Source organism: Daucus carota, chromosome 9, assembly GCF_001625215.2.
Source record: "Daucus carota subsp. sativus chromosome 9, DH1 v3.0, whole genome shotgun sequence".
Lineage (NCBI taxonomy): Eukaryota > Viridiplantae > Streptophyta > Magnoliopsida > Apiales > Apiaceae > Daucus > Daucus carota.
In genome coordinates, this window is record NC_030389.2 from 12,907,457 (window position 1) to 12,933,680 (window position 26,224).

Sequence of the window (26,224 nt, forward strand, 5' to 3'; positions counted from 1 at the left end):
TGAAGCAAGAAGAGATAGAGCTCTCACAAGTTTCTTCTTCAGCGATTAATTCCATCAGCAATATTCACATCAGTTACGAAGTTTAAACAAGCCATCCCAGGCAAACAACCCATTATTGAACAAACAATGTTAAATTTAGCAAGTATTAAAACTAAGAACTCCAAATTACCCACATCTAATGTATTAACCATTAATCAAGGACCACTAAATTAAGGAAAAAAACAAGAAAAAAGAAACAGAAACATACTACAAATTAGTAGTCCCTCAGTTACCCATCGACTTTAGTTCCTCCAACTGTGATTTGATCTGATCCTGTATCAGTTCCAACCTTTTTGAGTAAACCTCTAGTTCCAAAATCTGTTGCTTCCTCCACTTGTCATCCATATCTCCACCTGCGAAATTCATTGGTGCACCACCAATACCCAATGGCGCTATCATAGAATTCGTCATGGTGGAATTGATCATCCCACCAGCTCGCGGCCCTGACATTGCATTACTAAGAAGTTCCTTAAATAACGGGGACAGACAACTCCTCACCGTCTCCTCAATCAAATTGGGAATAGACCCCATCAGAGAGTTAGTGACCACAGCCTGTGGAGGCACCACCACGCTCTGCGGCTGCGGCTGCGGCTGTGGCTGTGGCTGTGCCAATACTGGTGTATGATCAATCTGCTTCTCCTCAATTTTGACATTGGCCCTCGACCTTTTCCTCGACTTGACAGCCTTACTGCCGCTACAATCACCATTCCCATCCACATTCATATTATTATCATCATTCATCAACGGCAGATTCAGATTATGCAAATTCCCATTCCCCTCATCCTCATCCAATTCACGATGAACGGTGCCAACATTCCCCCAAATCTTCTTAGATATGTCGAAAGTAACCTGATCATGACTAGTCTTAAAAACATACTCCTTTCCGGAATTAATCTTACTCAAAACATTACGGTACTTCTTCTTCAAGCGCCTCAACTTCTCAACCAACTGATTCTTATTAAAATCGAGCTGTAACTTGCACTTAATCAAATCATAAAACGCAGTCGTATCGTGATGAGAATTGTGACTATGACCACCTCTCTGAAGCGTGTAATCAAGAAAGCCCTGTAACAACTCTATCTCATCTTCATCGGTCCATAGTCTCTGAAACAGCTTTCTCGACTCTTCTAACGGTAAAGGCAACGGCTTTCTCTCTGCGTTGACCGTCAACGCCAACGAATCGGCCGTCTGTTTGGGTTCCGGTGTTGTTAGCACTCCGGCGACGGCGATCGTCACGGCGGAAGGCGGGGGAGGATCGGCGGAGGAGATGGAATCGTCGTCCACGTCCACATCCTCGTCGTCGACGGCGTCGTTTTGATCGTCCACGTCGTCGTATTCTTCGTCGGGTTCCTCTTCGTCGGCGCCGTAAATTAGCATCGGCGGTGGCGGAGATGACATCGGGTGGGGGTTAGGGTTAGATCGAGTTTGTTAAGACTTTCGGTTTGCTTTGGTTTGCGTGCTATATGGAAAGTGTATATATGTTTTCTGTACCCGTGTGTATTGGATTAAAAAGTTGAGCTTAAAATTATAGTTATAGAATACGTTTTGTACTAGAGCAAGTCCAATGCTAGATGCTATATATTTATTGATATTGCTATAATATAGCATCAAAAAGTGTTTTTTGATACTAAAATAAAACTTGCACTCCAATGCTAAGTTCTATAACTAGTTTCAAACTTGCTCCAAAAAGTGTTTTTTTGTGCTAAAATAAAACTTGCACTCCAATTTCTAGTTATTGATGATGTGGCAACATGGATGGATCCATCCTTGGTTTCAAATATAGAACCAAGGATGCATCTATGCATGGATGCATCCAAATATAGCACCTCTTTGGAGTTGAGTTTTTTTACTTTTGATGCTATAATATAGCAATAGAACTAAGTATAGCATTGCATTGGAGTTGCTCTTATCTTGAAAAAGGTGTCAAATAACACAAAAAATAACACAAAAAATAACCCAAAAATGATTATATAAAATCAAATTGAGTGAGATGGAGATACAATATTTTATCTTAAAATTATTCCCGAAGTTAAGCATATCTAAAGGCATCTCCAACTATAACTCTAAACTTCATATTTCTTCGCTTTTAACTTTACTAGCAATCTTGCTCATGCCTCACACGAGTAACGCTTGATATTTAAAATCTAAATAATGTTATAATTGATTGTCAGATGATTGCATGCATTCAAAGTTAAAATAGTAAAGCTATAGTAAGGCTATATTTAGGAGTAGAAATGTTACAATGCATTTAATGCTCTTGTGCTTTCTTTTGCTATAAATAGCTAGCATCAATGAATAAACAAACCACCTAGAGCTTCTTTTCTATGCTCAGCTTCTTACTCTCCTTCTGTTAAATTTAGTAGCTCTCTGGTTGTTCTTTTATAGCTAGTATATTACAACACGTTATCAGGCACGAGCCCTGCCGGAACTGAGAAGGTATAATTTTATTTAAATGTACATATATATATAAGTAGACGTGGTTATACCCTCTACAAATAATTTATATATATGACTGAATTAGATGTGGTTACACCCTCTACTAATATTTTAACTACATATGGCCGGAGCACCGCCTATTTATGGTACCATTTAATTTTGGGTAATGCCGAAATATAGTGGGAACCTTAATTTTTAAATTGCCTGCCTATCGGATAATAACTTTTGTGCCCTAACTAACTTATGCAGGATTTTCCACTTAAATATATTATTGTTACTGAGAAAAGAAAGATCGACAAAACATTATCTACTCTTCATCCCAATAATATCAACTTAGCCGAGATGTACAGGGAGCGCAAGTTTACCATGTTTGGGGATCTCCTTTCAACCCTCCTTGTTGCCGAGCAAAATCATGAATTGGTGATTAAGAATCATCAATCCCGTCCAACGGGATCTGCCCCTTTACCAGAAGTAAATAACATGACATTCCAGCAGAATGTACGTGGAAAAGGGCATAGAGGTGGACGTGGCCATAGTCGCTACCGTGGACGAGGCCGTGGTCGTGGGCATTTTCGTCCTTATAATAGCTCTGGTCACCAAAAGTGGCAACCTGAAACACAGAGCAAAAGAAAGACACCACAAGGAGGGAAAACTGACAATTTATGTCACAAATGTGGAGTGGAAGGGCATTGGTCACGTAATTGTTATATCCCAAAACATCTTGTTGATTTATCTCAGTCATCTAAAAGATCGAAAGGAAAAATGGTGGAAACCAATTTCGCCAATAACTTAGATGATTCCCTCATAATAGCAACCGGAGGAATAAGCGTTAATGGCCCTAATAATGAAACTCCCGTATGGGAGGCTGAGGATTAGTTTCATTAGCAACCAGAGGAATGAGCATTAATGGTCCGAATTACTATAATTACTAGTGTGTAATGTGTGCTTTATTTGAACTATGTAATGTGTTATGTTCTTATAAATTATGTTTCTTAATTATATACAGAATGGATTCTGAAGATATGCATTGCTGATTGTGGTACAACTCATACGATTCTACAGAATCGAAAATAGTTTACCCATATAACCAAAACAGAAGCTCAAGTTGGACGATTTCTAGCGAATCTAATATAATCGAAGGTTTTGGAAAAGCTAGTTTCGTCTTACCTAATGGAACATACATACATATTCTAAATACATTATTTTCTATTAAGTCCACTAGAAATCTTCTTAGTTTTAAGGATATCAAATTTAACAATTTTCACATCGAAACCAATTCTGAGGCCGGTACAGAATATCTTCTTATTACTTCTGCTAATTCTAGCAACAAGAAAATCTTAGAAAAATTTCACTCACTTTCCTCAGGATTATATATGATGAAAATCAGAACCATTGAGTCACACAATGTCATTGCTTCCAAACTCATAGATCCAAAATCACTTACCCTTTGGCATGAAAAATTAGGTCATCCTGGAGTCTTTATGATGCGTCGTATTATAGAGAATTCTACTGGACATCCTCTTAGAGATCTTAAAGTTCTTTCCAAAAATGACCTTCCATGTTCAGCATGTTCTTTAGGAAAACTGATTACTCAGCCATCTCCTACTAAAGTTAAGCTTTGAAAGTCCAAGCTTTCTAGAAAGGATCCAAGGCGACATATGTGGACCCATCCACCCATCATCTGGTTCATTTAGGTACTTCATGGTATTAATCGATGCCTCAACTAAATGGTCTCATGTTTCTCTCCTCTCAACTCGTAATGATGCTTTTGCAAAATTACTTGCCCAGATAATCAAATTACGAGCTCAATTTCCTGATCATTGTATTATGTCAATTCGTTTAGACAATGCCGGTGAATTCACATCTACAACTTTTGTCGACTATTGTATGTTTGTAGGAATTTCAGTTGAACACCCAGTTCCACATGTACATACACAAAATGGGTTAGCCGAGTCCTTTATCAAAAGACTTCAACTTATTGCAAGACCGTTGTTATTGAAAGCCAAATTACCTACATCTATTTGGGGTCATGCAATACTTCATGCTACTAATCTTATTAGGATTAGACCAACTGCCTATAACCAACATTCTCCACTACAACTGGTACTTGGTCAAATTCCTAATATTTCTCACTTCAAGATCTTCGGAAGTGCTGTATATGTACCTATTGCTCCACCACAAAAATCGAAGATGGGAGCTCAAAGAAGAATAGGTATCTACGTTGGTTTTGATTCGACATCAATAATTAGATATCTTGAACCACTAACTGGAGACTTATTTACTACACGATATGTGGATTGTCATTTTGACGAGTCTTTGTTTCCTCCCTTAGGGGGAGATAAACATGTGAATAAAGTTAATCCTGACATAACATGGAATGCATCAGGATTACAATTTCTAGATCCACGTACCGGTCAATGCGAGCTTGGAGTTAAAAGAATTATCCATAAGCAAAATATCACAAACCAAATGCCTGATGCATTTAGCGATTCTAGAAATGTAATAAAATCTCATATACCTGCGGTAAACACTCCAGCTAGAATAGATATACCAATTCAAAAATTAAATACAAATGAATTGGTTATAGAATCAAAGCCACGCCTGAAGCGTGGTAGACCGGTCGGTGCAAAGGATGTCGCACCAAGAAAAAGAAAAAAGAAAATTGCCCCTGAAGTGGCACATGCTCCAGAAGAAGCAAATACCCCTGAAGTGGTATTGTCTCCTGAAGAGATTCCCGTCCCTGAAGATTCGGGATTAAACAATCATGAAATTTCAATAAATTATGTGCATGATATGAAATTATGGGAGCGAAGTAAAGCCATAATCGATAATGTATTTGTGTATTCTGCGGCGTTGGATGTCGACATAAATTCTGATCCTGAACCACAAAGTGTGGATGAATGTCATCGAAGAAAAGACTGGCTAAAATAGAAAGACGCAATTCAAACAAAATTAAATTCATTGCGTAAAAGAGAAGTATTTGGACCTGTTGTCCAAACACCAATCGGTGTGAACCTTGTTGGGAATAAATAGGTATTCATAAGAAAACGAAATGAAAAGAATGAAATTATGAGATATAAAGTCCGACTTATAGCACAAGGGTTTTCTCAAAGGCCTGGCATTGATTATCACGAGACATACTCGCCAGTAGTGGATGGAATTACTTTTTGTTTTATATTAGGTATGGCATCTAAAGAAAATTTGGAAACACGTCTTATGGACTTTGTTACTGCATACCTATATAGATCACTTGATAGTGAGATTTTTTATGAAAATCCCAGAAGGATTAAAAATGGATGATTTCAAGAAATCTCGTCATATATACTCCATTAAACTTCAACGATCATTGTATGGATTGAAACAATCTGGTCGTATGTGGTATAACAGACTTAGTCGTTATTTACAAAAGAATGAATATATTAGTAATCAAATTTGTCCATGTGTTTTTATTAAAAAATCACAATCTGGCTTTGTGATTATTGCTGTATATGTGGATGATTTAAATCTTGCAGGACCAGCTACAGAGGTTGATGAAGCTGTCATATATTTAAAGAAAGAGTTTGAAATGAAAGATCTTGGGAAGACAAAGTATTGTTTTGGTATATAAGTCGAGCACATGTCGTCAGGAATTTTCCTCCACCAATCTACATATACAAAAAGGTTTTGAACATATTTTACATGGATAAATCTCATCCGTTGACTACTCCAATGGTGGTTAGATCTTTAAAACTAGATAAAGATCCATTTCGACCACGAGAAGATGATGAAGAGGTTCTTGGTCCTGAAATCCCATATCTTGGAGCCATTGATGCACTTATGTATCTTGCAAATAATACAAGGTCGGATATTGCCTTTGCTATGAATTTATTTGCTAGATTTAGCTGTTCCGATGCCAGACATTCGAATGGGATCAAGCATATATCTCGTTATCTTCGTGGAACAATTGATTTTGGGTTATTCTTTCCGGAAAACTCGACATCTCAGTTGATTAGATATGTAGACGCTGGATATCTCTCAGATCCTCATTTTGGCAAATCACAAACTGGATATGTATTCACATATTGCGGTACAGTCCTGGAAATCCACAAAGTAAACTACAGTGGCGACTTCAACAAATCACTCAGAACTAATTGCAATTCATGAAGCCAGTAGAGAATGTGTTTTGTTGCGATCTATTATCAAGAATATTCAAGAATTGTGTGGATTAGAGGACATCACGAGAAATCCTACTATAATGTTTGAGGATAACACTGCATGCATTGATCAACTCAAAGAGGGATATATCAAAGGAGACAGGACAAAGCACATTTAACCAAAATTTTTCTATACTCACGAGCTTAAAAAGAATGGTGAAATTGATGTACAACAAATTCAATCATGTGACAACCTTGCAGACTTATTCACAAAATCATTACCGAATTCAACATTTGCAAAGCTGCGACATAACATTGGAATGCGTCGACTCAAGGATATGCTACAGCAAAATTTCAGTGATTGATGTTTTCTTTCAAGGGGAGATTGTACTCTTTTTCCTTTGTCAAAGTTTTTAACCCACTGGGTTTTTCTTTGACAAGGTTTTAACGAGGCAATCTATGATCCGCACTATCATGACAATCAAAGGGTAGTGTTATAATTGACTGTCAGATGAGTGCATGCATTCAAAGTTAAAATAGTAAAGCTATAGTAATGCTATATTTAGGAGTAGAAATGTTACAATGCATTTAATGCTCTTATGCTTTCTTTTGCTATAAATAGCTAGCATCAGTGAATGAACAAACCACCCCGAGCTTCCATTCTATGCTCAACTTCTTACTCTCCTTCTGTTAAATTTAGTAGCTCTCTGGTTGTTCTTTTATAGCAAGTATGTTACAACAAATAATTGATTGTAATGTTCTTAATTGTGACAAACACGGATTAAATTACGGAAGAATGTTCATTGTGCTACAAATCACATTCTTTGAGCCACAACCTACTATTAATCTTTGAGTGATATTTAATTCATTTAATGTCCAATTTTCACATCAATGCTGCAACTCTACAATATATAAAATCCAAGTGAAGCACTAATTTTGATAAATCCATTTTGTTGAGGACAACAATAAATATTAGACAAAGATGGTTACATTGTTCTACAATTAGGTGTTTTATTAGCTCTTTGGCTAATGCTTATAGAGATAATTTTCATACATGTTCTCTTTGCTTGCATAATTTGTAACGAAATGTAGATGCTGTTATGAAAATAGAAGATTTTTTCCTATACCTGCATAGAGGTAAACTAATTGATCTTGCCGTCATGAAGTTGTCACAGTTTCTGTTTGTTTCTCCCAATCATGAATCATGGTAAATCACAGAGACACCACTTTAACTATTTTTTGGTTGCATCTCTAATACAAATATAGTACAGGTTCCACCAGTCATGGCATGCAATCTCTTTAGTACGAAGCTTTTTAGAGTGATTACTGTCTTTTGTGGAAAGAGAGAATTTAAATTTTCATACTACAAAAACTGCAAGAAAGTATTTGGTTTGTCCGAGCTTTTCAACACATTTGCTGTCAGTGAAGGAGATGTTGTCTTGGTTAATCTTTCGAAAGAGCAGACGGTCTACATGAGAATCTTTCGAAAGATGGGTGAAGTGGATGACTATGAAAGTAACAATGCCACTCTCTTGCGGGACTCAGATTATAGGTTTTTTTTGATGAAGTTTTGTAACGCCTGTAATATTTGACTTATATATATTACAATATTCCGTTTTGGTGATATATGAATTTTCGTGTCTTAATTGCCAAATTATGTGGAATCAATTTATTTTTCGTTATGTGACTTCCGATTATAGTTAGAATGTACTTGTATGATTTTTGGCGAATAAATTTCGCTACGCGATTTGATAATATTACTAGTTGCGACGCTTTTGACTTAATAATAATAAATGTGATCGTTGTTGCTACCCGATTTAATAATAATAGAGATTTAAATGATTTCGTGATATTTGATATATTGCGAGTATCCGATAGATTTTAACTTATAAAAAGCGATTGGATATATATTTCTCTCGTGATTTTACGTGTAATTATATTCGTGCTATTATATTTTTGCGTGATCTGAATATTAGAGCTCTACTTGTACATATTCTTTTTAAATCCATTCCTTGTCCAAAATTTTTGAAAACTATTTTATTAAACTTCTAAAATTCCATATTATTTGTGATATTAATTTCATGATTTATGGATTAGTACTTTATTTATTAAAACTTTTTCTTTTTAATCAAAATTTTAATATTTACCAAATTACTAGAGTGTCCTCACATGCATTTTTGGCTAGTACTATGACCAAGGGTAAGATCGTATAATCACTATACTTGACCACCAAATTACCCATAAGCCCTTGCATGCATTTCCACCAATACTTGCCAAAAGGTTAGTTTTGTAATCTCTCAAATCCACTCACACCTTTTGGTCAAGTCAAGCTACTAAAAAATAAACTATTCCTCTCATTTCCCACACCCACACTCACCGAAACCCTCTCCACTCTCCTCTCTTCTCTCCCTCATCTCTCTCGGTTGAATCTCTCACTTCCTCTCCCCACCATTTTCTTTCATTTCTTCATCTTTTCAAGCTTGGTCAAGTCAAGTCTTTCAAATTCAAGCTTGTATCTTCCATAACTAAGGTTAGTTGTTGCTTGCATGTTGCTATGGAGCCGAAATGGGGCCTTAGTTCTTGTGAGCTTAGGGTCTCCATTTTGGGAATTCCTAAAGATGAGCTTGAGATGTTCTTGGTGAGGTTTATGCCTCTAATTGACCAAGACATACTCTTGTTTCATCACATTCGGCCATGACCTTTAAGGGAGCCGAATGGAATGGATTTTTGGTGATTGATTTTTGAGATGAAATGATGTTATGCTTATGGTTTCAAGAGGTTTTGATCCCTTACAATGTGTTTTATAAAGTTTTAGAACTTTCATGTTATGATTCGTATAATAAGTATGTGAAACTAGTGACCATATGCCATGAATTTCAAATGGATGCTATATGTGATGATTTGGAATTTTTAACTTGGTTTGTGATCAATGCATGCCATGATTCTTGTGAAAAATTGCTAGTTTATAACATGCGTGATAGTATATAATGATAATCAGTAGCTATTGTGTATATACCATGATGTTATATTCGAAAATTTGCTCAAGATTGCTATATAAAAATCTGCTCTGTTTTTGCTCCATATTTGCCTCGGTTTTATGCTTATAAGTGGCCAAATTTTGTGGTATCTTGCTTTGTGAAGATAGTCAGTAGGTATATGTATATTGTAGATTAGGATTTGTGGCTTGGTTGATTGGTTTATGGTGTTTTGGAGGGAGTTAAGGTGGAAGGAGACACACACTATGACAGATTTTTTGCACTATAGAAAACTAGGGAATTGGATGTGTCATGCTTAGGCCCTCATAGGTCTGAGTCTCCTGGAGTTGGGACATAGTATGTACAAGTCTCCAGTAGCCTTAGAAGTCATAAAAACATTGATCTAGATAGATGCACACACACATTTCAGGGTACACCCCAGAACAGGGCACCTTGTAGTCATTTGCATTTTTGAATGGTTAAAGCCATGTCATTGGTGATGCCTTCATGGGGCCTTGCTTTATATAAGTTTAATGAAGTCTTAGGAAGCATAACAAGTCAGTAAAATGGTTAATTGAGTTATTTAAGTAGGTTGCAAGTTAGTTAAAATAGGGCAGTGCACTTTGCTAGATTGGCTATTCTGTGCCAACTTGGCATGGAGGCCTAGAGAGGCCTGAGCAAGGCCTTAGTGTCAAACCAATTGCACAACTTAGATTTAGGTCTTAGGTATCCAGAGGAGTCAAAATTTCACCAAGGCACAAGGTGAAAACATCTGTTTTTGCCAAGGACCTCCATGAGGTGCCAAACTGCCTAAGCAGAATAACAACTAGAATGCATTAGTTTTTAAAGGTCCTTACAAGTAAGGCCTTTGAGTCACACCACCTCAAAATGTTATTTTAGGATCATATCAACCTGTAGAATTAATTTAGAGTGAATGCCTTAGGTGGGGATGCCTTATTTCCACTAAAATACACAAGTGTTACCTGGAGAGTCACATTTTAGAACCAACTTAGAATGCATTGCATTTGAGTGTGTCATATGTGAGGTCTTGACCTCATATTGAGTCCATGAGTTATTTTTAAGTCATATAAGATAGTGCAAGTCAGTTTAGGTCAATGCACTTAGTATAGATGCATCATTTTTACCAAGGCACACAAGTGTTGCCAAGGTGAACATACTATTAAGCCAATTAGGATGCACTTCATTTGTGAGACATGTGAGGTGGGGCACAAGCGTGCCTTACTCTTATTTAGTTAAGTTGAGGTCAGTAGAGTGTAATTAGGAAGTGTTGGTCTTAGACCTTATGTGTTACTTGATTAATTGCTTAAGTGACTTAGGGGATAACTAGAGATTTATTAGGTGATATTAACTAAGTAATAAAATGCCATGCTTTACTTGTTATGTGCATTACTTGACAAATATGTGACTTTTTGTTTAAGCCTAAGTGTATATATTTATATATGTATATGTATATATATATATATATATTTATTTATTTATACACGAAAGGGTAGTTAGCATTGTGATGACGATGATACTATTAATTATAGGTGCAAGTAGGAGGCCAGGCAAGGAACCCCTAGAAGCATCAGTACAAGTGTTCAGTAAGCTTAGTCCAGGCAAGTGAAACTCTCCTTTATACTTGCTTGATAATTGTATACCCTGTGAATGTATGATTATTGCTTATTTAGAACTGAATCACCTTATCATCACCCTATGATCAAACTTTGGAGTTCAATAATACCCTTAATACTTGAATTGACCTTTTCATATGATATCACCTTACACCCACATGAATATACTCCAATAGTCCCTTAATTCATATTGAGAACTTGATACCCCACATTAAATTGAATTATCTCTTTTGGAACCCAGATCTTAATAACATTTCCTATTTTAGAAAGATCACTTATATTTTGAAAACACCCTTGCTTAATGACTTGTCTTTGATCAAGACCCCTTTTGAAATTGAATTGAATTGAAAAGACCTTAAAAGGAATTGGATAATATTTTTATTTAAGACTGAGGCGCCAGTCAATTAATTGCAGCATCAGTAGCGGGGAGCCTGATGTCTGTTTATGGCCAATGTGTGCCGAGGATCCTCCCTGGTTGAATCACTTTATGTGGTTCGGAGCTTGGTGTGGGCTGATCACCCCTCAATGCTCATATAGCTGTGTGTTTCCAATTCCAATAAAATTGATACCCCACTTTGTTCCATTACTTGAGATTATACCTTGTGATATCCATTGTTGCTATTGCACTTGTTTATACTTTATATTGTGAACAGTTATAGATTGTTTTCACTTGCTGAGCTTTTTGCTCATATATTGTGTTGTTTATTATAACCCTTCAGTGAAACCCGAGAATGGCTCGTTTCAAGCAGACCGCCTGTAAGACCACCTCAGGATCGGGCATTGCCTATCGCCGTATGATGGAGCAGGTCGGGAACTCGTAGTTCCCTAATTTTTATCTTTTGAAACTTTTGGGGATTAAAACTTGTAGTAATGACTTAAAAATTATTTTGGTTTGTAATAACTTTAGATGTTGTTCATACTCATTCCTGGTGATTCCGAGATTGTGGATTTAGACTTGTAGTTTAATATTTTATAATTCTGTAGTTTAATTGTTTATCGTATTATGCATGCTTTAGTTAGTTATTTATTGTGGGTCCGTCACAAGTTTGGCCAGAGGAAATCAGTGAACTGTTATTAGTGAAAACAACTCTCATTATGTATGCATTGTACAAAAAAGCAGCTGTGGACAAAAGCTGAGGTTAATGAAGTGCACGCGAAATCACTTCCTGGACATTGGAGGATCAGCACCAAGACAAATGAAACAAATAATAATTCTCCTTCTGGCAGAAGTAGTAAAAGCGAAATAAAAGGTTATAAGAATAAATCATGTTTAAAGCTGCACATGAAAGAAATAGAAACTGGTTACACTTGATCTTATAACCCGCAGACATGCAATGAACCTGCATATCTAGTTTTGCTAATTAAAACAGCAAATCATTTTTGCAAATAGATAGTTCTTAAATATTAAATGTCATTAGAACCAAACAAACAGGATGAATGAACAAACCGCAAAGCATTGAACATGAATATTATAATTGTAATAATCTGAAACATTCAATAATTTTTGGAAAAACCAAAATAAAATACTAACATTAGAACAAACTCAGTGCCAGATGGTTCGGGCACAGTTGGAGCATTAGGCTTTTATTCTATGGCCAAGGCAGACAACAGTGTCTTTTGCAGCCACAGGTCCAGTGGGTGTATATAAATGCAAGAAGCAAATGATCCTGAACAGAGGCTTGTGACACTTAACTGTATTTTTTGAATAGGTCCACATCTGAAGATAATCACCATGACCAATTAACGCAGTAGAGACTTTCAATTATATGCACTCGAACTTGGAATGCACCTCTCAATTCTTAGAACTTTGATAATTTCTTGGAAGTTTGAAATCTAAAGCACTTGAGCAGATCATATCATACCATACAGCTGGCATATGGATCTTGGATAACTATACCATCTAAAGATTTGTTGTACACCCTGGGAGCATCTTACAACATAATTCTTGAAAGTCGTATTGTGTAAACTGATGAGCAGGTTTATTTTCACTAATACCAGGACAATAGGTGGTAGAGTTTGAGAGACTTGAGCAAGGCAGCAGTTGAGTTTAATTTTTATGCAGTCCAAGTTAGATTACCAAATAAAGTCCTGGTCTAATACTTGCTTCAACTAACTATAATTGTAATAAAAACCTAGCAAACAAGAGTAGAAAAATAACCAAACAATATGTAATTTGTAATTTAGAATCATCATCTCAAATCTCCCAACCAAATGGGGAAAGCAATATGAAATGTAAAGCACTAACACATTTTTAGTTATAATAGCCACACAATTCCAATTAACAGTCAATATATCAGAAGTTATAACAATCATGGAGTTTTGAAGAAGGTGAGTTCTATACTGAGGAAGAGAAAGTAACATTTCATAGGCATTTTTAATATCTAATACATTTTTGGATAATAGATTATTAGTGAAATCATAATAACATTATAACGCTACAATATGCTGATCATATTATCACTAAGTTAATCACAACCAAATATTTTTCTACATTCTCAGTGCATCTTTAATTAAATGAGTGACATTTTAATTTATTTTGCATGATTTATGTTTATAAGTTTTAGACCAAAAACTACTAAACAGGTCACAGTGATGCGCACTGAACTTGCAGATTGCATCACTGTTTGAACAACTATTTTGAACTCTGCTTGGCTTATTTGTTGCTACTGGTGGGATTAGTTTATTTTGTAGCAAGTACGACAGCACTGTTGATAAACTTGAAAAGTACCCAAAAGCAGACGTCATTAACCAAATGCAAAACCATCCATCATGAACATAACAATTTTCCAAATCGCTGAATAGGGTCTTGAAAAACACAAATGCCTTAACTACAGTCCACCGAAAATAGTTTGAAAATACGAATGGAAATAAAAAATAAAAAAATTAGAATCTGAGGATGACCTCCGTATCCAGTTTGACCATAGAGTGATCATCCACAGCAAACTTGGAGCTTCAACTCTGTTTAATTTATTTTTCATGTAATCAATGAGTTATACATGTCACGGCTCGAAGTTGAAACACAAACATCCATCTACACAGTCTATTATAAAGATCAGTTTTTTATAAGTAGCTTACCAATTTAATCCTCTTGGAAGAAGATTTAGCAGTTCCTGGAGTGTCGGTTTCCTCAGAAGCTTTGACACCGGAGTTTTGGAAGGAAAGTTGATTTATTATTAATTTCATATGTTCACACATTGCCTAAGCATATCTGCGATTACACACTTTCAACAATAAATGTCCCAAAACAAATTTTAAATGCATGGTTCAGATAATACAAGAAGCTTACATCTCCATTGGCTGTAGTTGTGCTAGAGGTGCCTGATGTGGAACAGATTGTTGAGGAAGAAGCTGCGCCCTCCCATGCATCAGTAGCAAAATACAATCTGCTATTTACCTTGACATTATCTTCAGTAATGATAATCTTAAGCTTCAGTTCTTTCCCTGTTATGGCTTTAATCTCCAGAGGAAAGACATCAGCCGATTGATTCTGCGATTGGTTGTTATGGGCTGAGTTAACGTAAACGCGATGGAAAAAAATAAATACCAAACTAATCGGTATTTAACAAACTTGACCTAAGCTTGTCTGAAATTATTTTTGTTGCGGTAACACCAAGCATCCTCTTCACTCCTTGGTCCATCAACACAAAGTTTTATACCTCCATGCAGTCCTCGCCAAGAATCACAACTCTGTACCTGAATTAGACAGCACAAGACAAATAAATGAAAAAGAAAAATTCAATGTAAATTCAGCGATGTAAAGTTCCAATTTTGTCATGTTCATCTACCTTTTCTTTGCCACATGAATTGAATGTTTGCAGTTGTTGCAAAAAAACTTTCCATCATGTCTCTCCACTTCGGTTCACATCCTCCACAGCTATTGCACCACCAGCCATTTTCTTCAACACCAATAACCTTGACAACACAATACACATGTTTTTGCAATTCCAAACAAAATTTTTAAATAATTACTAGTAAGTCAAACAAATGTAACGAATACTCCTTCATAACTATAGTTTATTTAATTATTAGAGATCACACTACACCATAAAACGCCTTCTACAACATATAAATTATGATGCATAAGGGGGTCCGCCATTCGACTTCGCTTTTTTTTTTTTTCTCTTTTTTTTAATCAAGTAATTCTCCAGTAATCAAGGGTTGTGAAAAGTCACCAAGAATTTACTTATTCTAATACATTTGCACTTAATACCAGCACAAGTACATGGATCATCCCTTTCACATGACATTGCATTCTACCTATTGATCTCAAAAGAGTACCTGATATTTTTTTTTATTCTCTCTTTTTTTTCTTTTTTCCTTTTTTTTAGAAAGGTATATTCATCCCTTAACTCCCCTAAACTTAAGATTTACAAACTCTAAGTTCAAAAAGGGAATAATCCAAACTCTACGCCCGACTCAACGCAAGGACTCAAGAAATAAGTTAGTCTAAGTCTTATCTCTAGAGCATAAGTGTAATTACAGTTTTCACACAAGCAGTTTCCAAGTACAAGGCATCATATATAATCAAGACTACTAGCCAGGAAATTATGCACATAAATCATCATAGGACATCAACTTGGACAACAACTTCAAGATTCATGCAATTGCAACTATATGAACTACTAACACATACTAAACACAAGCATATATATAAAAAACTAACTAATATGCACACAATATGAGATAATATGCTAACTATATGCAATATACCACCTATATGAACACACACTACTACTAGTCCTTAGATTACCACCCCCAAACTTAAAATCTTCAATGTCCCCATTGAAGGTGATAAAAAGGATCGAATGTACCTAGATGGAGTCGGAACGATCACTCTCCTCACCCTCATCGGATGAAGAGTCAGCCGGAGGATAAACCATGTCAACACCGAACACAAGCCACCAAATGTCTACGCCCGTAGCATGAAAAGCAGTCCCTAAAGCCTGTGTCAAATCTCCAGCAAAACTGCTATGCATATCATGCATAGTATCCATCCGCCTAGCGAGCCTCCTGTACTGTGACTCACTGAACCCCGAACGCTCCACTGCCCGACGAGAAGGCCCTGCTGTAGCTGGTGGTCCGCGAGGAGGTGACTGAGGACGTCCTCCCCCCGGACCCCCAAAAAAATATCCCCACCCCCTAGGATGGGGTCTGCCACTGCCCGCCTCAGGCAACCTCTCTATAAAAGTATGATCAATGGGAGCGCTCGGCAACTGTAACTGCTCATCTGCCGGCCAACGAACTCCCACCGCAGTACATAGCTTGGTCACAATAGTCGCATGAGGTATGGCCCCTCTGGTGCCAGTGGACAGAAACTTAATGATGTTCTGATGAATGACATATGCAATGTCCACATACTCACCATCCACAATCCCATATAACAATATAGCACGAGCAACAGGTACATCGTGTGGATGTCCAAAAGGCATAATATTAGCAAAGATAAACAAGTTCCAAGCTCGGGCATACCTGTTCATGGCGGAAGCGGGGAAAGATAACCTCTCATTAGTGGAAGGATTAGTCTTCAACTCAGTGCCCGGGAAACACAGCTCACGGATGATTTGATCCAAATCCATCAAACGCCTTGACTTACGCACCCAATCATCCTGTGTTGGCTCCATCTCCGTACCCCCAACAATTCGGCGGATCGCCTCCAAAGTGTAATCCACCGTCATACCCCGAACAACCGAATACCCGTTTTGATCCGCCCGAGCATTGGCATAGAATTCCCGCACAATGCTCATCGGCAGCGCCCCCGGTGCTTCACAAAACGATTCCCAACCTCTTTCTTGAATCATCGGTACCAATTCCCCATCACCCGGTGAAGGTAAGAAACCCCTCTCCTTAGCAATTGGCTTTCCCAAAAGCCGAGTAAATTCCGCTTGGGCCTCCGGAGATGTGAACTTGTTAACCCCAGAACCCATTCCCGAAGAATCCGAGGATTGGGCTTGTACACTACTATTCTCGGATCTTCTAGCTCTCTTGGGTGCCATGGAATTGAAAGTATGTGTTGTGGTAGAGAGAGTTTAGGGATTTGGTAAAAAGATATGGAATTGGGTTGAGGAGTGTATGTATAGGTGTATGTATATGTATATAATGGGTGGGTTTGAATGAGAGAGATTGTGTTTGTGTTTAGGGATTATGTGGGTGATTTAGGGCTTGACAAGGAGTAGAAGGATGATGGGAAAAAGGTTTTTAGGCTGCTGAGATATAAGAAAATGAGAGGAGAACAAGATATTTTTTTTATATAAAACGCAGCAGCATTCTGCCACTGCCACGCGGGGGCGCCGGCCACCACGCGGGCGCGCCGCTCACGCCTGGTGTGTGGCGCGGCCGCCCCATTCCACCAGTGTGGATGAACCCAAAAAAAATATTCTAAGTACTAATTTTTTATAAGTAAAAACTCGAAAAACGCGTGGGTTGCCTCCCACGAAGCGCTTGTTTAACGTCATTAGCTTGACGTGAAACTCCAAGAATCAAACAATAGCGAGCACGATGCTTACCGACTCGCGATTCACCGTTCCTCCAAAATATGGCTTCAATCTCTGACCATTCACTTTAAATGCTTTATCCGGTGTTGTCTCAAATATTTTAATTGCTCTATGTGGAAACACCGTTTTAATTGTGAAAGGACCAGACCATCTAGATTTCAACTTTCCCGGAAAGAGTCTGAGACGAGAATTATAAAGTAGAACTTGTTGGCCAATGAAGAACTCCTTTTGCACCAACTTCTTATCATGCCATCTCTTGACTTTTTCCTTGTAAAGTTTTTTGTTCTCGTACGCCTGAAGCCTGAACTCGTCGAGTTCATTTAATTGAAGCATTCGCTTCTCACCAGCAGCTGTCATATCAAAATTCAACTTCTTTAAGGCCCAATATGCTTTGTGCTCTAACTCCGCGGGCAAATGACATGCTTTTCCATAGACCAACTGAAACGGAGACATCCCTAATGGAGTCTTATAAGCCGTTCTATAGGCCCTTACGGCCTCATCAAGCTTCAACGCCCAATCTTTCCTCGAAGGACTCATAACTTTCTCTAAGATTTGCTTGATTTCACGATTAGATACCTCAGCTTGCCCATTTGTTTGAGGATGATAAGCAGTTGAAACTCTATGATTGATACCAAACCGTTCCATCAGCGCTGTGAATTTGCGATTGCAAAAGTGTGATCTCTCATCACTGATTATAACTCGAGGGGTACCAAAGCGAGTGAATATGTTCTTCTGAAGGAAATTGATGACTACTACAGCTGTGTTGGTTGGTAACGCCTTGACTTCAACCCATTTAGACACGTAATCCACAGCAAGAAGAATGTAGAGATTATTGCAAGACAAGATAAAGGGTCCCATGAAGTCTATGCCCCATACATCGAAGATTTCAACCTCAAGAAGTACATTAAGGGGCATTTCGTCTCTACGAGAGATGTTACCAACCCTTTGACAACGATCGCACTTCAACACAAACTGATGAGCATCCTTAAAGAGCGTAGGCCAAAAGAAACCCGCCTGCAGAATACGAGCAGCTGTCTTCTGTCCTCCATAAGTAGAGTCGTGGTAAGCCTGCAAAATTCCTTCAATCTCACTGTATGGAATGCACCTTCTGATAATTTGATCTGAACCTTGTCGAAACAAGAATGGCTCATCCCAACGATACCACTTCGCCTCATGAAGAAACTTTTTCTTTTGAGCATAAGATAATTCGGGAGGAATAACATTACTCACAAGATAGTTCACTATATCCGCAAATCATGGCTCTTCATCTTGAACCCCAAATAGCTGTTCATCAGGAAAAGACTCGTTGATCAAAGTGGTGTCTTTGGATGCTCGCGCTTGATCTTCCAACCGAGAGAGGTGATCAGCCACCTGATTTTCAGTGCCCTTTCTATCCTTGATCTCCAACTCGAATTCTTGAAGTAAGAGAACCCAACGAATCAAATGAGGCTTCGAGTGTTTCTTCGATACCATATACCGAATGGCAGCAAATAAGACTTGAATTTCTTGAATCCATACACAATAGCCAGCAGCTTCTTCTCCGTAGTAGTGTAATTCAGCTGAGCACCATTGAGAGTCTTACTAGCATAGTAAATCACATGAAAGATGTTATTCTTTCTCTGACCAAGCACAACTCCCACTGCATAGTCACTAGCATCACACATCATCTCGAAGGGTTCATTCCAATCAGGTGCAGTAATAACAGGTGCTGTGGTTAATTTCTTCTTGAGAGTTTTGAACGCAGCCAAGCACTCTTCATCAAATTTGAAGGGCACATCCTTCTCTAACAAGTTGCACAAGGGTTTGGTGATTTTAGAGAAATCCTTGATGAACCGTCGATAGAACCCCGCGTGACCAAGAAAACTCCAAATCCCCTTTACTGAGATTGGTGGAGAAAGATTTTCAATTGTCTCCACCTTAGCTTTATCCACCTCAAGAACCTTGTTCGAAACTTTATGCCCAAGAATGATGCCTTCTTGAACCATGAAGTGACATTTTTCCCAATTAAGAACGAGATTAGTTTCCACACATCTTTTTAGTACCATCTTCAAGTTGTTCAAGCATTCCTCATAAGAAGAACCGAATACCGAAAAGTCATCCATGAACACCTCAACATTGGTACCAATCATCTCGGAGAAAATAGCCATCATGCATCCCTGAAAAGTTGCTGGTGCACCACAAAGTCCAAAAGAAAGACGACGGAAATCAAATGTGCTAAAAGGGCACGTGAAAGTGGTCTGCTTCTGATCCTCTGGTGCGATACAAATCTAATTTTACCCTGAATACCCATCAAGAAGACAATAGTACTCATGACCGGCCAACCTATCAAGCATCTGATCAATGAAAGGCAACGAGAAGTGATCTTTTCTGGTGGTTTTACTGAGCTTCCGATAATCCATGCATATTCTCCAACCTGTGACTGTTCGAGTCGGAATGATCTCATTCTTCTCATTAGCAACCACGGTCATGCCTCCTTTCTTAGGCACACACTGAACAGGGCTCACCCAAGAACTATCCGAGATTGGATAAATAATGTCAGCATCAAGCCACTTAAGAATCTCCTTCTTTACCACTTCTTTCATGATTGGATTGAGTCTTCTCTGATGCTCAACAGTGGGTTTACTACCCTCCTCGATCATAATTTTGTGTTGACAATAAGAAGGGCTGATTCCCTTGATATCTGCAATAGTCCATCCAATGGCTGATTTGAACTCCCTAAGAATTCTCAAAAGCTTTTCTTCCTCGATACCTGAAAGGTTAGATGCAATAATCACAGGTAGTGTAGAAGCTTCGCCAAGAAAGGCATACCTTAGGTGTTCGGGAAGTTGCTTAAGCTCAAGTTTAGGAGCTTCGACAATAGATGGTTTCAGCCGTTCATGAGAATCCTTCAACTCCAATAACCCAAGAGATTCTATTGGACGTTCCATCCTTCTTCTCCAAGGAGAAGCATTTAAGTATTGAAGGTGTTCTTCTTCCTCCTCATCTCCGAATTCTGAGTCACCTGATAGAACCCTTTCCAAGATGTTAGTTTTCAGCCTGTTGTCAATTTCCGAATGAGCTGCAGCTTCGAGCATATCCACTTTAAAGCATTCCTCCTCATCTGATGGAAGTTTTATGGCATTGAACACGTTGAAAGTGACCATCTGATCTTGAACTCTCATTGTGAGTTCACCCTTCTGTACATCAATCAAAGTCCGCCTTGTCGCAAGGAATGGTCTTCCCAAGATGATGGGAATCTTCTTATCTTCCTCAAAGTCGAGAATGACAAAATCAACAGGGAAGATTAGCTTATCCACCTTTACCAACACATCTTCAACTATCCCTCTTGGATATGTAATCGAACGATCAGCCAGTTGCAAAGACATATTAGTAGGTTTCAACTCTGGAAGACCAAGTTGCATGAAAATAGATAAGGGCATCAGATTGATGCTATCTCCCAAATCACATAAACACTTGTCGAATGACAATTGCCCAATAGTACATGGGATTGTGAAACTTCCCGGATCTTTCAGCTTTGGGGGCAATTTCTGCTGCAACACCACACTACACTCCTCGGTCAAAGCCACAGTCTCCAATTCCTCAAGTTTGAGTTTCCGAGATAGAATACTTTTCATGAATTTAGCATAACTCGACATTTGTTCTAGAGCCTCCGCAAAAAGTTATGTTGATTTATAATTTCTTGAAAACCTCTAGAAATTTAGCGAATTGTTTGTCGAGCTTATGCTTCTGAAGTCTCTTCGGAAAAGGGGGAGGTGGATATACTTGCTTGACCCCAATATCAGCTTTCGGACTAGACTTCTCGGCTGATTTCTTGCTTGCTTCCTCGTTGATTTTATTCTTGTCAGCTTCAACAACAGTTTTTCCACTATCAGACTTAGATGAGAGCTCGGGTGTTTCAACCTGTTGATCACTCTCTTCCTTGTTTTGCTCTGTTGCTGATTCTTTTTCCTTCGTAACCTTTCCGGACCTCAAGGTGACAGCCTGTACCTGTTCCTTCATCTCTTTCTTACCCGGATTGGCCTCGGTATCACTAGGAAGGGTTCCTTGTGGTCTGTTTATCAACGCGTTAGCAATCTGCCCAATCTGGTTCTCCAAATTTTTGATTGACACCGCTTGGCTTTTAATCATTAATTTCATTTCTTCCCCATTCAGATCTTTCATTGGAAGACTGTCCAGCCACCCCATGATTTTGTTGCTGGAATCCAAGTGGATGGAATTGCTGCTTCGCTACAAACTGTTGTTGAAAACCATAAGGGTTGAAAGGTCTAGCTCCTTGCTGCTGAAACTGTTGCTGTTGTTGTGGCATGAAGTTCTGATTGTTGTTCCAGCTGAAATTCGGATGATTCCGATTATTGGGATGATAAGTGGCAGGAGCTGGGTGTTGAGACCGCTGAAAATTGCTCACAAACTGAGCTGACTCACTAGATATGGCACACTGATCAGTGGAATGTGTTCCCGCACAAAGCTCGCAAACTGAAGGTGGCTGCTGATTTCTCAGATTTGCCAAAGAATCCACCTTCATAGTAAGAGCCTTAAGCTGAGCAGTTAGAGCTGTAGTAGCATCAACATCTAGAATTCCTACTACTTTGCCCTGATGAAGACGCTGAGTAGGATTCTGATATTCATTCGCAGCCATCATCTCGATCAACTCATAAGCCTCCTCATAGCTCTTAGTCAATAGAGCGCCACCAGATGCTGCATCTAGCATTGGTCTCGATTGAGGTCCCAAGCCATTATAGAAGCAATTAATCACCATCCAATCAGGCATCCCATGATGTGGGCACTTTCGCAGCATCTCCTTGTAGCGTTCCCATGCTTCGCATAAAGTAAGAAATTTCTGAGCCAGATCCTCACATGTCTTAATAGATCCTGCAGGAAGAGAATGCAAACATCCCTTAGCTTTATCCCTCAGAGAAAACGGGAACAACCTCAATTTGATGGTCTCGTCAGTAACACCATTGAACTTGAACGTGTCGCAGATCTCAATGAAATTCCGAATATGCATATTAGGATCCTCTGTCGGAGAACCCCCAAACTGTACTGAGTTCTGAACCATCTGAATAGTGCTCGGTTTGATCTCAAAAGTGTTGGCCTCGATCGTTGGCCTGACAATGCTCGACTGAATATCATTAATTTTAGGCTCAGAGAAAGCCTTAAGAGCCTTAGTATCATTCGCAACTGGTGGTCGATCACCCATTGTAGTACTCACTATCGTTTCTGCTTTTGGCAATGCTTCTTTACGGGCCTGAGAACGTGTTCGCATACACGTCACTCAAGTACCTGAAACACACACAAATTAAATAAAAGTGAGAAAAGAATCCAAGTCACTGAACTTTAACGACCACTGATGACAAGCACATAAACTAAAATAAAACACCAAATCCCCGGCAGCGGCGCCAAAAACTTGTTCGCACAAAATCACGCAAGCGTACGTGGTCACAAGTAGTATAGAATCAAATTCAGTTCGTTCCCACAGAGACCGATGTATTCGGAAATATGCACTTATGCACCAATGTATGGATATTATTCAATGCTTGGACAAATAAGAATTTGGTTTTTTTTTTTATCTAAATTAACTAATTAAAGTCTAATTATAACTAAGTGATTAAAATCGAATTACTAATGAGAATAAAGCATGAGATTCTAACTTCATTATATACTTCATTCAGAGTTATGCCTTATCGATATGTGATGGTTGATAACTAATCAGATAACACGAAACTGATACACGCTAACTGTCGTTATACGTGCACCATACTGCTACACATCCACAATTAAGATAGAAGGTAAACAGACACCAATTATGCTTAGACCCTATATGTCTATAGAATTTGAAAACATAACGGTTGAAGATCAAGTTATCTATCAAGATTACATAGGGCGATGCAAGATGGGTAAAATCACACCACTAATCATGTATATCGAATACATAATCCTATGTTCGTATGGCAAGTTCTAAATCAATATATCCACTGTCGCTTCAATAAAGATTAACAAAAAATCTAAGATGTTAGCTACGCATCCAAGACGAATAAGCACAACCAATACGAAGAAATCAAACATTCATCACACAAATAATTAAGGCAATTTAACTACTGAAATCCATATATAAATCCGCTAGAATCCCACGATAATGATTAGTTCATAATCGAACTTCTCATCATCATGGGAATAAGAGTAAACATGGTACGGAATAGGAAAAACAAACTCAAAGTACTAGAATAAGAGTTAAGAAGCAAATCCGAAACAAGCATCCAAAGTTACGCCTACTTCGAAGAATTACAAAGGTAAAAACTATGAAATTCGATCTCGATCTTCTCCGTAGCCATCACGTGCTCCTTAGAATGTTTCTAGGTTATGTTTTTAGTCCCCCAAGCCTTTCTTTAACTTCCCCAGCGAACGGGCCTTCAAACGGATCAAAAACGGTCAAAACGGGTGAAAAATCCCGCCCAGAGTGTGAGGCGGGCGCCTCACATCTCAGGAGGGCGCCTCACAAGTGAGGCGGGCGCCTCACAATGGCAGAACGTGCACCCGACACTTCTTTGCCCATAACTCTCGTCTCGTGCATCCGATTGCTTCGCCGGTTTTTTTTCAATGAAAGCTATGAATCTCCTCTTCGTCCTCCTTCCAAGAAACCTACACAACACAACACTAAAACATATCAAAAACATCAAAAGCTTGAGGCCATTTCATCGTTTTAAGTCAAAACGAAGGCTTCCAAGTGGATATGAAATCCACTTATCAGTCAATAACTATATTTTATAACTATAGTTTTTTGATAGAGATCACACTACTCTGCTGTAATTTTTTCACTTAGGTCCTTCAATGTCATTGTCTCCACAGTTTGCTGTACAACTCTCTGTGTAGGTGTATATGTGTTTGCCTCACCGGGAGTGTATCCTTCATCAATCAGCCTATTATATGTCCGAGTTAATTACACATCAAATTGTATTTTGTGCAGTACATGTGCCATGACAATCAAGTAATGAATATGATTAATTTTGATTACCTCTGACACATCGCAATCACAGGATCAATATCAAGATTCATATATATTTTGGATGATGGCACTGTGTTGATTTGCACAGAATCTGGATTTAAATTTGTCAGAAGATGTTACATGAGTATGTTTATATTATAAGCTATAATAAAATATTATAAAAGCTTATTATTTAAAAGAAGTAAGAAGTAGTGTTCTTACTCCTAAATATTTTAAGCTTGGTACTGGCTAGAATCCCGATTTTAGTTGTGTTGCCTGCTTTGATCTTCTCCTCTTGTGCAGTCAAAGCCAAATCACCCCAGATAGTGACATTCATCGAATACCTGCATAGTTTAGTAACATGAAATCAAATAACCCAAAAAATAGTTCAATAAGTAAGTGGATACTGGTTAGTAGCATCTAAACTACACTTTCCTTCCATATGTTAATATGAATTTAACGATATTTCTCGGTACATTAACTGTATCGATCTCCTGAACATCTTCGTAGTCCTCAATAACTCCAATGACATCTCTTTTCAATGAAAAGAAAAATTGCCCAATAAATAAAAGTGTAATAATAGTGTAGTGAGAGTCTTTTTATGCAGAATACCGTATGGCTGACCTGTTGAGAATTCTAGATTTTCTTTATCCTTATAAGATTTTGCAAGTGCGTTCAAATCACCCAAATCAACAAACTCAAACTTGTGCATAGGTATCAAGTGGTCGTCATGATAAATTTTTCCATGATTGTAGGGTTTGAGAAATTAATTAATTGTTTAGTAGAGACAGGACGACAAGAACCAAAAGCCTCTTTTGCATAAAAGTTGGTAATTGCATAAAGGCATCTTTCCTTGATTTCTAATTTTTTGCTCAATGCAGTCCACTTATCAACATCAACAAATGCATGCACATGGCAATTCTGGAATAAAACGTATATCATCAACAATGTATTATAAAAATCTTCTATCAACAATTTTATTATTGGTCCCAGTCATGGTTTCACCTAATGTGTATAAAAAACATTTCTAAGTGATTGCAAGGGACTGCAAATCTGTACAAATATAGAAATCAGGCATCTCATACATAACAGTGAAGCAAAAAATCTTGTATATGGTCCATAAGTTGTTTATTCATAGTAGTTGAAAAACTTACATCTTCATCCAGTAGTAACAGGTTATATCCCTTAAATTACAGCGGAGTAGTGTGATCTCTATCAAATAATTAAATAAACTATAGTTGTGAAAAAAATTTCAGAGCAATGCTGCAACTCATTGGTTGTTAACTACATATGCTTTAATAGATAATTGCATAAAGTGGTTCCAATTTGGCACTGATGGCCAATAAAGTTTATATGGTGCTTAATTTATTTTTTCCAGCATGTCTACCTGATGCAAATATTTGCACTGTTGTCCATCATTTCTTTATAATGTTAACATATCTTTCAAGATCCTAATAAAAAGTAAAAATATTATGATTTGTTTAGACTATTAATGGATCCAAAATATAAAAATCACAAATAATAAAGGATCTTTGCT

General features: G+C 37.9%; 2 protein-coding genes across 2 annotated transcripts; one reads left to right on the plus strand and one right to left on the minus strand.

Moving 5' to 3' along the window:
- LOC108200366 (probable transcription factor At3g04930) lies at positions 1-1,545 on the minus strand. The gene has a single exon (XM_017368492.2). The coding sequence runs from the start codon at positions 1,435-1,437 to the stop codon at positions 265-267; it is 1,173 nt and encodes a 390-aa protein (XP_017223981.1). The 5' UTR covers positions 1,438-1,545; the 3' UTR covers positions 1-264.
- Positions 1,546-2,817: 1,272 nt separating this feature from the next.
- On the plus strand, positions 2,818-3,351 carry LOC108201285 (uncharacterized). Its single transcript, XM_017369576.1, has one exon. It carries the CDS (start codon positions 2,818-2,820, stop codon positions 3,349-3,351), a length of 534 nt encoding a protein of 177 aa, XP_017225065.1.
- The last annotated feature ends 22,873 nt before the right edge of the window (positions 3,352-26,224 follow it).